This window comes from Suillus fuscotomentosus (genome assembly GCF_016647785.1).
Source record: "Suillus fuscotomentosus strain FC203 chromosome Unknown F5891scaffold_252, whole genome shotgun sequence".
NCBI classification, from domain to species: Eukaryota; Fungi; Basidiomycota; class Agaricomycetes; order Boletales; family Suillaceae; genus Suillus; species Suillus fuscotomentosus.
Window position 1 is genome coordinate 25,332 of NW_024539764.1, and position 13,896 is coordinate 39,227.

At 44.8% G+C, this 13,896-nt stretch overlaps 3 protein-coding genes across 3 annotated transcripts; 2 read left to right on the forward strand and 1 right to left on the reverse strand.

Moving 5' to 3' along the window:
• Positions 1–1,546: 1,546 nt before the first annotated feature.
• F5891DRAFT_1200708 (uncharacterized protein) lies at positions 1,547–3,724 on the reverse strand (the record flags this gene model as incomplete). Its single annotated transcript, XM_041368846.1, has 8 exons — positions 1,547–1,565; positions 1,615–2,288; positions 2,356–2,403; positions 2,462–2,643; positions 2,704–2,807; positions 2,856–2,984; positions 3,035–3,429; positions 3,482–3,724. 8 exons carry the CDS (start codon positions 3,722–3,724, stop codon positions 1,547–1,549), a joined length of 1,794 nt encoding a protein of 597 aa, XP_041216661.1.
• Positions 3,725–7,221: 3,497 nt separating this feature from the next.
• Positions 7,222–7,915, forward strand: F5891DRAFT_988827 (uncharacterized protein; the record flags this gene model as incomplete). The annotated part of the gene is made up of 5 exons (XM_041378030.1): positions 7,222–7,376; positions 7,428–7,436; positions 7,487–7,579; positions 7,628–7,730; positions 7,760–7,915. 5 exons carry the CDS (start codon positions 7,222–7,224, stop codon positions 7,913–7,915), a joined length of 516 nt encoding a protein of 171 aa, XP_041216662.1.
• A 2,190-nt stretch (positions 7,916–10,105) lies between these two features.
• On the forward strand, positions 10,106–13,682 carry F5891DRAFT_1132433 (uncharacterized protein; the record flags this gene model as incomplete). The annotated part of the gene is made up of 11 exons (XM_041364735.1): positions 10,106–10,364; positions 10,449–10,639; positions 10,686–11,057; positions 11,107–11,300; positions 11,361–11,526; positions 11,579–11,727; positions 11,795–12,189; positions 12,251–12,436; positions 12,486–12,624; positions 12,723–13,324; positions 13,372–13,682. 11 exons carry the CDS (start codon positions 10,106–10,108, stop codon positions 13,680–13,682), a joined length of 2,964 nt encoding a protein of 987 aa, XP_041216663.1.
• Positions 13,683–13,896: the final 214 nt, after the last annotated feature.

Consider the following 13,896-nt stretch of genomic DNA (forward strand, 5'->3'; position numbering starts at 1 on the left):
TGGTGCAATATCAGTGGCAAACCCTAATGCATTAACTTGTTCGGATTCAACGTTTTGATTCCGGTAAGCACGGCCAGTACTTCTGCTATATAATAGCGCTTGCTGACATCTGCTGCCACTTTCCCTCCTTTGTACTTGCCTGCTATCAGGAGCGCTCGGGCCTCTTGATACTTCGCCTCGTCTATACTGTGGTCACTCTCATTTCCGACAATGACCATTCAGTTACCCTTCTCGCCAAAGTCGAAGGCCCTGGATAGTAACCTTCCCAATATTTTTCATGGGAGCGCCAGACACTACGAACACTATGATCAGGCAATTTCTGAGCAATGTCAGGAGAGCTTGATTACCTCTTCGTGGATATGCCTCTGCCCCATTTCCCAGCCATGAAAAGAGTCTTCACAGGTGCACTTTCCATATTCTCCTGTTGCGTGGATCATTGTATTAATGCTTGTTTTTAAGGACTTATTTCGAAGATGGGAATCTCCCCCGCTGAAATCGAGGACATGCTCCTTGCTCACCTGGACAGGCTCATTATTGATGTGTCTGTCGCAGGCATTTCCAGCAGGTGCACATGGGACGAGTGCATCTCGCGTGCGTGGGTCATGCTGCCAGCAAGTCGAAGAGCAAGGCCATCTCATCGTGAAGGAATATCACCATTATACCAATACATTCGTCCAGAACAATCACGAGGTAGGAAAGTCGAGATGCTGCTGCTTTTGACTGACCCTAGCGCAAATGATCTAGCACTTTTCATTCGGGGACAGCGAACTCGTCAATCGAGCTGCTTTCCGGACCCACATCCAGAATTTACTCGCTGACCTGCAAAGGATGGCCCACTTTTCCTGATCTTTCACGATAACAACCAGGACATCAAGTGAAACTTCTTACTTCCAGATATAAAGCCCGGGGGAGATTGATAAGTCCGAGCACAAGCCAAAAAGGGCACTTACGAGCGACATTTTGATGTTGCCTTGTGCCCTACAATATATTTTTCGTTTCTGTACCTTCAACTAGTGTCTACTTTGTAACTCCTTCCTTTGATAGATGGAGTTCAGGTGGCAATTCACGAGTTCTAGAACCAACACAGAAAAATCCGTACCCATTTACCCATGCAGTTATCTAGTGCTACTCAGCTATCAGATCTTCGTAGTCACAGGCAATGTCATTGTAAATTCACTACATTGAGTCAAAACATTGTAAGAATCAGCATGGAGCTAGTCATTGGGTAGTATTGCGCGCAATCAAACAAAGATCATCAGACTGAAGTTGAAGACAGGAAACGAACAAGATGAGTACTGCGCCGAAAACGAAGAAAATGAGACCAAAGTTGAAGATGGACTAAGTGAAAACATTGTACAGAATCAGCATGGAGCTAGTCACTGGGTAGTATTGCGCGCAATCAAACGAAGATCATCAGACTGAAGTTGAAGACAGGAGACGAACAAGATGAGTACTGCGCCGAAAACGAAGAAAATGAGACCAAAGTTGAACATGGACTAAGTGAGACGTGAAAAAACGAGTTCAACAAATCCTTCAAGGACATGAATCAGGGCCGCCTTTTCTTCCTGGATGAACTTCAGTCCAGCTAACTCTAATCATAAGACTGAAACCTACTTGTTCATGGCGCTGATAGCAGTGGCTGCCTTCCTCTTCATACCACTGGCAGACTCGGATGATACATTCTCTTTACCCGAGCCATTCTCTACTGCCGGGCATATACGAGACTTCGAAGATCCAATAGCGTTAAGTGCCTGGTCACGTTTTGATGGGACGTGACGGCGCAGTGTTCGACGTGGGCCGTCCAAGTCAGACTGTGGGGCTAGGGATTGGTGCACGAGAGCCTGAGGTGCTGAAGGTGTGTGAACTGGCACAGGTATTTTAAGTGTGGTGATGTCTGGATTTAAGCTGGTAAGGGTTTCTCCGAGAATGGGGCTTGAATGGGGCAAGAACATCTCAAAGTCACTGTCTGACAAAGAAAAATTGAAATCACCGTCGGAGCCCTCACTACCAACCGTCGACGAGAATAAAAAATCATCAAGTTCAGACCCAGGCCCTGGGCTGAAGCTGGAAACTTCAAGATGCGGTGCTAACGGAGGGAAGTTTAGACTGTCGAGATCCTGTTTTGTTATGGTAGCGAGGAGCCTATCAAACTCGGCAAAATCGGCCATGCTGAAGGCAGCTGGGATCTGGGGGTATTTGATAATGGTATTGTCCCCTTGGATGATGTCGTGAATCGGAGTTGATGGAACACTGGGCACTGCTGATATGTCATCCATGAGTGAGTAATCCTAATGCATCAAGGCCAGAGAACATGATGCATTAGTAGCGTTCCTGAGTCAGTAATGCATTACTCACGAAGGCGATCAACTTAGAGGGTGTTGTAAGGTCTGATGTGGTGTTTCCCTGATGCATTAGTGTAATGCATTAATGTCAGACCGCTTCGACATTGTGCATTACTCACCTCTTGCACCACATTATAAGAGTCGTTCTGGGACTCTTCCTCGTCACTTTGAATGTCCCTGCCATCTTCTACCTTGTCCTCACTATCTTGAATATTGTCTCTTCCTTCAGCCTCTTCCACTCCACTGCGCCTGTCGGATATGTCGTCTGCCCTCGCTAATGCCTCCATGTTGTCATCATGGGCTGAGTGCAAATTTCACTTCTAGTCAGTCCATCATCTGTATTAATGAACGAAACACTTACTGAGTGCCTCGTTCACGAACGTAGCATATGCAGCTTGAACTTCCGAGAATTTAGGGTAGTGAGCTGAGAAGTCTGCTCCATCTTCAGTATCGCCAAGGTGAAAGCTGAGGCTTGGTAAGCTAATTGACCTGTGAGAGACTGAAGAAACTTACTCTAAAACAACCGCTTCTCCAGTGACAGGGTTTCGTCCACCAGCAATACAAGTAAACTTGAGGCCCCCTGTTTTGTGAGATAGGTGCCGGAAAACACGATCAAGGTGTCCTCCAAGCTCTAAAAAAGCCCTGAGTGATGCATCAGCTCACACTATCTATCACAGGAAGTAGGTGTGCACTTTATTTTTGTCTCTTCGTTGACTTCCTCCATGATCCCGGCTTTGTTCCACTTGCGAGTTTGTCTCCACTTCTCTAGGGCTACTTGGTGCCTTCGCCTTACCTCTGCTTTGATTTCTTCAGGCTCTTTGGAATATTTATCACGGGTGACAATTCTTCGCATTAACAATTTGTCACCACGTGAAGTGATGGTCTCAGAGGCAATCAAAGCATCAGCATCCGCTTTGACGCGACCTTCATAATGGATATGTGAGTAGATTTCGACTTCCTGTGGAGCACGTGTCCCTCTCATTTCATCTCCAGCCAATATGGTATCGAGCCTTAAGACACCACCAGATCTGCCTGAGCGGGCCAGATGTGCAACATTTGTACGCCACCGAAACCAGTTTTTAATGGCCTAGAATTTTTTTAAACATGTACGTGTATCATAATGTAATGATTCAACTCACAGATTTTCGTTTCAGGATTGCTTGTGCCATGTGAGACTTCTGTATATCACTGAGCTCGCCTTCCTGTGGGATATCAGTTAGACGTGCTCTCTCCGGCCAACGGCTTAAAAATTCGCGGATCGTAGTATTCCAAAAGTTGTGGTAAACCTTTGTTGCCTGACAGGCGATATAGCCAGGGAGCTGACTGTGGAGGAAGGCCTCCTCCTCAGGAGTTGTCCAAGTTTTTGGGCCACAACGAGGCATTGCAGTAAGAAATTGCTTTGTGGGGGATTATCGAGGGGGCGGTGATTTTAAAGGTGGGCAACTGGTGTAGAAATAAATAAAAAATAGACTTTTATCATATTCTACTGTGTACGAGTAAAATGTCCGATAGTCAAGGTTTCGCATTACGGTGTAGGTTCATCAGATGTGTGGTATTAAAAAGGTCAGTCTTTTCGCATTACTGTGTGGTCTGGACTCTGGATGCAGTATGTTGTGCACTAGCCTCTTTGATATGAGCGTGAATTGAAAAAAAAAAAAATTGTAACAAAGTACCCTCTTCAATATGAGCGCAAATGAAATTTAGCGGCGACTTTCTTTGTCACGGGTGAAGGTTCCAAGGCCGTCCAAAGGAAGTCGGACAAAATAACTTGACCAGCGCCACCACAAGTGACGTTACTGCCGAACATGATGAGTGCAAGGTCATCACGCACCGTATGAGAAGGTGGTACGCTCGAATGACCACCCAGAGTTGAAAGTGTGATTTGAAGATCAAGATAGCCCTTCTCAGATATTGAGGGAGTCGCAAAAACAATGCTACCAATATCGGTGTAAAGATCTAACACAGAGTTCAATTGTGCCAGTTATCACGAGAGAATTGTTCATATCATCACACAAGTGCATTGAACATTATTCCTCTGGACATCTGGCCATCAGTAATTAAAATAGATGTACATACGTTCGAAGTTCCAGAACCTGGTCAATATCACACCGGAAGACGTCGACGATGTGAACAGAAACCTTGGCACTTGAACGAGCGCCCTATCAATTCCCTGGTGAAGTGTATCCTCTGGTTGGCACACTGGTTAAGATTGAACTAGGAGAGATGGGTCAGTATAGACATAGAAGACGATGATATATTTGGTTGAAGGGAGTGAACAAAAGAAGAAAGGTACCCAGGTTCAGACAGACTCATTGCAACATTGTGCGTATCATCAACCCAAGATCATGGCATCTTCTTACTCGATGAACCACTGAAACATGAAATGGATGCCCTACGTTTATCTGAGTGTGCAGGATACTCACTGAAGTCTTTGGAACAAGGCTCAGCAATAGCTTTGTTCACCAGCTCTTGTAGCTTTCGGTAGAGTCAGCATCCACGTATATGTGTGATAGTGCCATCATTGGTAAGGTGATCAACGTGCCCCGAAATGATGGTGCATGCTGCGGCAGAGCTAATTCAGAGCGGGGCCCTTCGTGAGTAGTCGTTTGCATGCCTTTCTAAGTGAGTTGACTATGCGTTTGTTCCGCGACAACCACAATGACTATCAAAATAGACGACATTAGAATACAGAAATACAGGAACGTAGGTTATACCTATCAAAATAGATGAGCACGAAACTGAGAAAGGGGAGAAAGCCGAAATGAAAAAGGTGTAAGTACTGGTACTACGAAAAAGGAAATGTGATCGAAAGTCAGCAGACAGCGTTCATGACAGGTAGTCAGTAGACTCATATCAACGGAAATCTCAGTCAAACAATCTGATTTGCAATTGAGCAGCCTTACAGTGCATGCTCAATACTGCAAGAATCCAAGCTTGTGCAGTTCAACTGTTAACATGTTCAATTGAAGGTCCGTGCGTAATACATATCTTATTGCTCAAGTATTTCGTACTTCACCACACTCGAACCAACTTCAATATTTCAAAAGTCCACTTGCCTGCGACTCGGAGTTTTAATGAACTCTCCTCTTACCATCATCAGTGCATTATTACTATTGTCGACTGACTTACTCGTCGCCCGCCTACCTTGAATTCTCTCATCCCTTTCTTCCTCGTCACGACGACTCAAATGATGTGAGTTTTTTTGCCTTGGTCGTGTCAGTACTAGATGAAAATGTTCGAAACAGGGCGCATATAACCACTCCGAGTCATTCAACTCAATCTTCTAGTACCTGACATGTCTCGTGCCATGCCAGTACATTTGTTTTCAGTAATGCTACTCTCATTCACTGATCTGTTGTCAGCCTAGGTTTTGGATGTTGCTTCGAGCTTTGTGACATCATGAGGACTTCTGCTCGTTATGGTTCGGGCACCAATAAATACCACGAATGCTGTCAAGCGGTGTCATTTTCATTCATTTCATCGTGCTCTATTCTTATTGTTACAGAACTATGACATTGAAGCTTCGAATCTGGTAGTGTCATTTTCATTCATTTCATCGTGCTCTATTCTTATTGTTACAGAACTATGACATTGAAGCTTCGAATCTGGTAAGTACTGATCCTATTCCTATTAATGTATGCTCATTTGTGTATTCCATCTAGGTTACTGACCGCATGTCGTCCGCAAATACGGTCAAAGTCCCTGCAAAGTTCTCTAGTGGCACGTTTCATTAGCCGGGCACCGGGTAGGACAATCCTAGAGGGAGGAACTAGCGCAAATGAGTGCGGGTAGATTTTATTCCCATGTTTTGTATTGTATGTCATGTTGCAATGCATCGATTTCCGTATATTTGCGTCGAGGCCAGCAAAATATCAAAGGGATACACAGTTATATTCAAATCTACGGAATCCTATACAGTAGTCAATGCATTGAAAAGCATACACCAGCGTTGATGCGCATCGTTTTCGCAGCTACAGAAAGCGCAGATACCAACGCGTATCTACGCAATAAGAAGTGTCACAGCCACAGTATTATGGAAAGCAGGATGGCCGTGCTCGTTTCTCTTATGGATGCCGAATTATGAATTTTGAATTTTTATATTTGGCCATCTAGGCTCACAAAACGGAAGGCGCAGTCATGTGATCAAGAAAAAGTGCCATGTGGCTTGTGTCAGGTGACGATCGAACACTTGTTTACAAACTTTACCGTAAAATTTTCACTGTCCCGCACTCCACTCACTTTACCCACCAGAATTCGCACTTTACTGCACTTTACTCTACCTCGCGCCTGTCCTTCCGCCCTCCCCATCCTACTCAGTTGCCATAAATGGTGACTTAGACAATATGGTCACATGACACATGATGTCTCTTCTCCGTCGCCTCCCATCTTCCTCGATGGTCGTTAATGTTGGCCCCCTGTATTGCACACACCCTTCCCCAGTAGCGAAATTTATAGGTAAGTGATCTTCCTTTATTGCTCGCTTACCCCACTGACCCTGCACCAGAATTCTCCCTGTTCATCGTGAAATTGTCCTGGGTATCCTATTCTGCGACCTGATTGGCTTTCACACTTACAATTATACTCGTCCCACAACGCGCAGAACTTAGAGAAGGAATCTGTCCAATCTCGCATCGCTCAACTGTAACAGTGTTTCAATGGTGTCAAAGCTCAACGAACTATTCAGATTAATCTTCAAACATGTTGTTTGGGGCAGGGTAGGCTCTAATTTATGTTTTCAAACCTACAGCTCAAGTCATCTAGTACCAATGTCTTTGGCACTAGTAATACCGGCGCGTCCATCTTCGGGCAATCTAACGTGCCAAAGCCCACCACTTCGCTCTTTGGAAATACACAGCCTTCCTCTGGAGCGGGAACCACAATGACGGTCTTCGGTGGTTTCGGCGTGCAACCTCAAACACAGACACAGCAACCTGCTCAAGGAAGTTCTGTGTTTGGAGGAGGTGCTTTCGGACAGACACAGCAACAACAGCCATCCGGACCAACTTCGATGTTTGGGCAACAAAGACAATCATTGTGAGTTTCTTTCGCATCATTCTAATTCAAATTGGTGTTGACATATCACAGGATGATGAGGTTAGTCAAAGGTACTTATATTCAGGGTGGCTTCAATGACATTCGAGTAGTACCACACCCATAACCGGACCTGCACCTTTTTCAAAATCTACGAAGTTTAATGATCTTCCGGATGATATCAAGAGGACGTTTGAAACTATCGAGTACGCTAATCATAAGTGCTAACATGTCCTAGGACTTACTTCGCATAGCTCGCACATTCAGGGACGTATACAAATAAGCAATGAGCTTACACAGCAAAAAATGGGGGAAGAGGCGATCAAGGGCCAGGAGTTAATTCGCGAATTGCACAAGGTGCGCCTCATTTTATTGCATATATCCAGTATGCTCAGTTACCGACTTTATCGATTCAGGAGCTGCTTGGTGTATCCTCCGTTATTCAGTCGGACTCTCTTTTCGCCAAGGACCTGAAAGTGAAGACTGAACAAGCAGTTCAAGACATGATTGTCGCAACCAACATCATCGAGTATGCCATATGACCGTGATGAGGAGCCCGAAGATTCCAAATCAAATGAAATAGTATTATGACCAATGACTCAGCTCCAACTTGGCTTCGCTACTTCGCCTCGATCAATAATGCAGTGGAGAAGCGCCACTCCAACTTTAAGTGACGTAACAGCAAAAACCGTGTTAGAAAAACCATTGATGCTTTCCTCAACGTTGTCCCTAGAATCATTTGAAAATTTAAATGACTGCAGCGAAGTTCTACTTAAACCAATGACTCACCAATTATTAAAAACACCAATGTATCGCCCACGGGTTACACAATAATATGGTGACAATGGTGCGGTGTCAGCTGGTACATTGTACAGCACACCGCCGTAAACATATAAGAAACAATCATCAGCCATAGATCTGACAATCTCTTTGTACATTGGATCATCTCGATGTACCCACGTGATGTCTTGTTACTTAAGGGTCTTATATGAAAGTTGTGTATAATGACAACACAATTATACACGGTGAAGACTTCTTGCCAGTCCTTAAGTCCACGGTCTCCGACTTTTCTACTTCGTGGGAGGTAATGTGGTGAGTTCTTGGGAGGATTTAGTTTGTTGTCCTCTTCCTGTGTAGTCTTATACGAAGTTGTTGTGGAATGTTCTGTGTTCTGGATAAATTCGTTAGGTTTGTTTCAGCCTAGTAGGTCGTGTTTCAACCTATGAAAGTCTGTTTCAACTTTGTCGTCCTTAGATGTGTCTCACTTTCCGTTGAAAGGGAGAGTCTTATGAATACACGTAAAGCTTAGAATGAGAGCTGTTCAATGGTTATATAGTCAACCCCTGTAAGGTAGTATATAACCTAGAGTAGAATAACGATAATGAAAGTTATATAGTCGACCCCTGTAAGGTAGTATATAACTTTAGAATAGATAATGATATCTTAGATTACCTCAAGGCACTTATATTGGCCTGCACTTTAAGTCTTAGTGGTCTCACACGGTTTGAGATAAGAGTCAAGTGGGAGGATTGTATTTCATGGGTGAAAATGGGGTCCTTTTATACCTTTTGGGAACCCCCTTACTAAGCATGATTAATCAGATGGATTGGTAAGAATGTGGCTTACAAACCAGGTGATGAATCAGCTTATTACTAAGTACATTACAAATACAGTGTAATCTTACAAAGAAATTAGAAACCATGACAAACCATGACTAAACATGTTGAGTCATGTTAAATGTTGTTACAAAGCATGGCCAATCATGACTAAACATGCTGAGTCAGCTTAAATAATGTTACAAACCAGAATATTTCCCAGTCACATGATGTGATGACAAATAAAAGCTGGTGGCTGAAAGAAGCCAAATACAAATAAACAGTCAGAAATAAATAGAGATACAAAACTTGGTGGCTGAAAGAAGCCAAATAAAAATAAACAATGAGAAATAAACAGAAGGTCACATGCTTGATACAAATACAAGGTAAAATAAGCCTGTAAAGTGAGAAATAAAATACAAGACAATGAAATAAAGGAAAAATAGAGAGGTAACTTAGTGACAAAGGGCTAGACAGTCTCTCATATCTTCCTTATCACTCTCTATATATATCTGACATGGTATGAATCACATACCATGCATGACAACGTTATGTGGCTCTTGTGCCGAGTATGGCGTAGAATCGTAGCATAAGTGTTCCGGTAGTCGAAATACAGCACTTTCAGTGGCAGGAAGCACAGATTTGGCTAATAATTGTCTCGAAGCTCAATGTCACACAATATTGAAATGAAAGTCAGACTCACGCTCCGGATCATATAATATAACCGCTGACTTGGATTCTGGTGGGCTTGAAGCGTGATTAGTGTTTGCTGTCACTAGAACTCAAAGAGGGCTTGAGAGTGACGCCAATAAAAGAGGAATGGTGCACAAGTTACCTGGAGATCCAAAGTCTTCAAATGGTGACACTTCTGTTAGTGGTAGCGGGCCTTGATACATGGAAAGAATGAGGGGGAAAGGATGATGACTTCACAGCCAAGGAAGCACCTTAATAAGTATGGCCAATGTATTGCATTACTTCCTCTAAGCTTGAGTAATGCATTTAGATCGTGATAATGCATTTCGATGACAAGTGTAAATGCATTAGTATAGCGATGACTCAGCGATTGATCAATCGATCAGCGCTCAGCCTGCAACAGCACATGCATATGCCAGCAGGCTGCTTCCTCCTAGTTGTCTAATGTCTCAACATCTGTCATTCACAAAACTTAAAGGACGTGGTGCAGCAAAGCGGAAAAAGGTCAATATCTATACCCCCCAGCTTCCAAACACATCAAGCGTTCATGAGACATACACCTTTGTCTCTCGAAAACAAGGGTTCAGAGCACACAGATCTCATGTCACCGTGAAGTCCAGTACATCTTCAATCCAATTCATCGAAGCAATGGACTCGATAATGACTGACTCACACACGAATCACGACTTTTCAGATTTTACTGGTGCGGACATAGAGACTCAATGTTTGGAGACTGAACTTGAAGATGATCCCAAAACCAAACGCACACCTCTTCAATCATGGCAAGCCAAACGCGACACTTTCCTACTTGAGCTTCTGCGGCATGATGGACGGGGTGACTACATGAACCCTTGTGTCTGTGGAAGTTGCCATTTTGGCCTCCCAGAATACCGGTGTATTGATTGCTTCAGCGGGGAATTGTTTTGCTCAGCATGTATTGTGTCTTTGCACGCCAGGAATCCTCTCCATCAGATTCAGGCAAGTTTCTGTATTCATCACCTTGACCATACTTATGTTTGCGCAGAAATGGACGGGATCTTCATTTGCTGCTCTGTCACTCAAACGGCTTGGGCTACGGTTACAACTTGGCCATCCAATTGGAGTGGAGTGCCTATTACCCCAACAGGCGTTTAATGACGACTTTACGCTCATTCACACCAACGGTATCCATGAAATCGGACTTGACTACTGTGGTTGCGACACTGCCCAGACGCATACGACGCAGCTACTTCGTGTAGCTTGGTTTCCAGCAACTATATCAGAACCTCGAACGGCAGCTACATTTCAAATTCTCGAACAGTACCATCTGTTGTCCTTCGAGTCCAAGGCATCCGGTTATGAGTTTTATCACGCAATTGCACGACTTACAGATAATACTGGTCTTCACCCACATAAGGTATGTGATATACTTCTAATCATCTTCTAGCCGCTTAATTCATCGATAGAATCGGTACGTAGCCTTCTTGCGGATGGTTCGAGAATGGCGCCACCTCAAGATGCTTAAACGTGCCGGTCGCAGGCATGATACAACAGGTGTGGAGGGAACGAAGGAAGGAGAATGTGCTGTGGTATGTCCTGCTTGCCCCCAGGCTGGAAAAAACCTACCGGATGATTGGCAGGATGCGCCAGATGACAAGCAGTAGGGATCTTTATCTTAGTGTGTGAGACCTTGATTAATCACTCACGGTTCCATCGTCAGGTGGTTATATTCGCTCTTTGTGGCTATTGACACCAATTTTCGCCTGAAGAGGCATGCTATTTCAAAGGATGGCACAGACCCTGGCCTCAGTCGAGGATGGGCATATTTTGTGGAAGAAATGGCCTACAAATCTCACTTGCAGCAGTATAGCGGCAAGCCACAGGAGGTGCTTTTTTTCACGCTTCTGTTATATATTCTGTCTGACCTCTTGTATGCAGAAGAGTACCTGCTCTTCTCACAATGCTGTTAATATGGCCAACACGAAGGCATCACAAGGCTTGGCTGCAACGGGCATTGGGACGATTGATTGCGCACGACACAACATGAAACTACCGAACGGCGTCGGAGATTTACAGAAAGGCGAGAGGTAAGCCGCTTGCGATGATAAGCTAGCAATACTGTTCCAAAACACTAATCACTACATTCATTTTCAGGTACACAAATATGGACTATCTATTTTTCTCCGCACTCAGTCAACAGCATGTCGATGTTCTCAACATTTCGTATGATATCGCTTGTCAATGGCACAAGCATATCTGGCAGCGCATGTCAACAATGCCGGCTCATCTTCGACTGGATCACGCAAGTAAATTGGTCCGGTTCTTTGTTCCGAAATTCCATTTACCCGCCCACATACTGAAGTGTCAGTCAATGTTCTCCTTCAATTTTTCCAAAAACGTTGGGCGTACCGACGGAGAGGCTCCTGAACGAGGATGGTCAAATATAAATCCTGTAGCATCAAGTACCAAGGAAATGGGACCAGGGTCTCGAAGGGACACCCTGGACGACCATTTTGGCGATTGGAACTGGAAGAAATTAGTTGGCCTCGGTACGTGTTCACTCTAGCATTCCAATGTTAGTGTGATTCTTACTTCATGCTACTGTGTCAGGTGCTACTCTTCTTCGCAAGATGAACGAGGCTAACGAGGAACACGAAGCTCACGCAAATGCTTTTGAAGAACTAAACGGAGCCTTGAAGCCGGAGACCACCACAGGATGGAGAGCAGGTGTTGAGCTTTGGGAAGAAAATCCCAATGACGCGTCTGTGCCCAATCCATTCGAAATGAAGGTTGCCAGTCAGTCAATCACATCTCCGAATGTCGCACAATTCTAATAATTCGACAGCAATCACTCAAGCAGCAGTTCGACTCAAATTGGTCGAGATCGAAGCGCGTCAACTTCGGGAAGGAAACGACATGTTGCTACACATAGACGTATCACCCAGCGTGTTTATCGCAACTGGAATTGACCTCGAAAGTGAACAGTGAGTAGTATTACCATTATTTTGCTGGTTTCGCTAAATAGCCTTAGGCGTCGCTTCAAGTCAGACTTTTCTCTGCAAGGAGCACACCAAACAGATAGGCAGAAGACCATCCTTGTGCGGCAGCGGAATGCCCTCCAGCGCAAGGTGGATGCATGGAAGGGAGTGCAGCTGCTCTACACTCCGGCGGCACAGTTTTTATCATCGCGAATGGAAACCATCGGCATTCCAGACAACCCAGAGGACATCAAGCTATTCTTACCCTCATCATTGACCGCTGACACCATATCCTGCAGCCCCCACCTTCTCACAATTGAGTGGGAGCTTCAAATCGCGCAGGCAGGAGACGCACTGGACGATATCAGACAGAGTCTTCGACTACGCGACTACATGTACACATTCAAACGCAACTGGATTCACGGACAGAGCGCAAACACCCGCGCGCAAAATGCGCTTGGTCGAGTAGAGGCAAGGGCTGCAGCCGCAGCTGACAGATATCGTGCGGCCCATACTGCACTATCCTCCCTCGCTCCTGTTCTAAACAAGGTAGGCTGGAATGTTAAACTTCGCTCACTGAACAACAAAGACGATGTGCGCAGGATGACAGTCCCCAGAAAAGGAGAAAGTGAGGGAAGAAGGCAGCTCTCGTGGATTTGGGTGGTGGAAGGGGTTGGAGATGACGAGGATGAAGTAGTTCAGGATGGTACAGTTCTTCTCTCAGCTAAAACTCGATGCTCACTGGATCAACAGGTCTTCGGGTGGAGTGGTGCAAAGCTCATGCTAGGATGATGCGCTGGAAGGAAGAAATCGAGCTACTGCGGGAAGAAATGCATCGAGTTCTCCAATTTCTCCAATGGCATGCGCTCTGGTGGGACAACATGGCTCATTTGCGCACTCTTGTGGGGGCTGAAAGGGAAGGGGTAGTTGCTTATGCCACTCGCCAGGCTCAAATATGTCGCGACCTCGGTGCCAAGTTTGAGGTTTTGTGGGCACAGCATGTTTCATCGTCATTCCACCTTCCAGATCTTCATACTACACCAGAGATACAGCCTGTTCATTGATGTACTACTAGCTATCATAGAATATAATCTGAATTCTCGCTTGTACGAATCATACTTCTGAAGGGCTACGTGAATTGGTTCCAAGCATTTTTTTCCCTGAGTACTAATGACATCACTCGAGGAGAAAGTGCCACGTGTCCAAAACATATGTGTGATGCATTATCTCACGTCTTGTAGTTACACTCGATTAATGCATTTACCTGCGCCTGGTAGT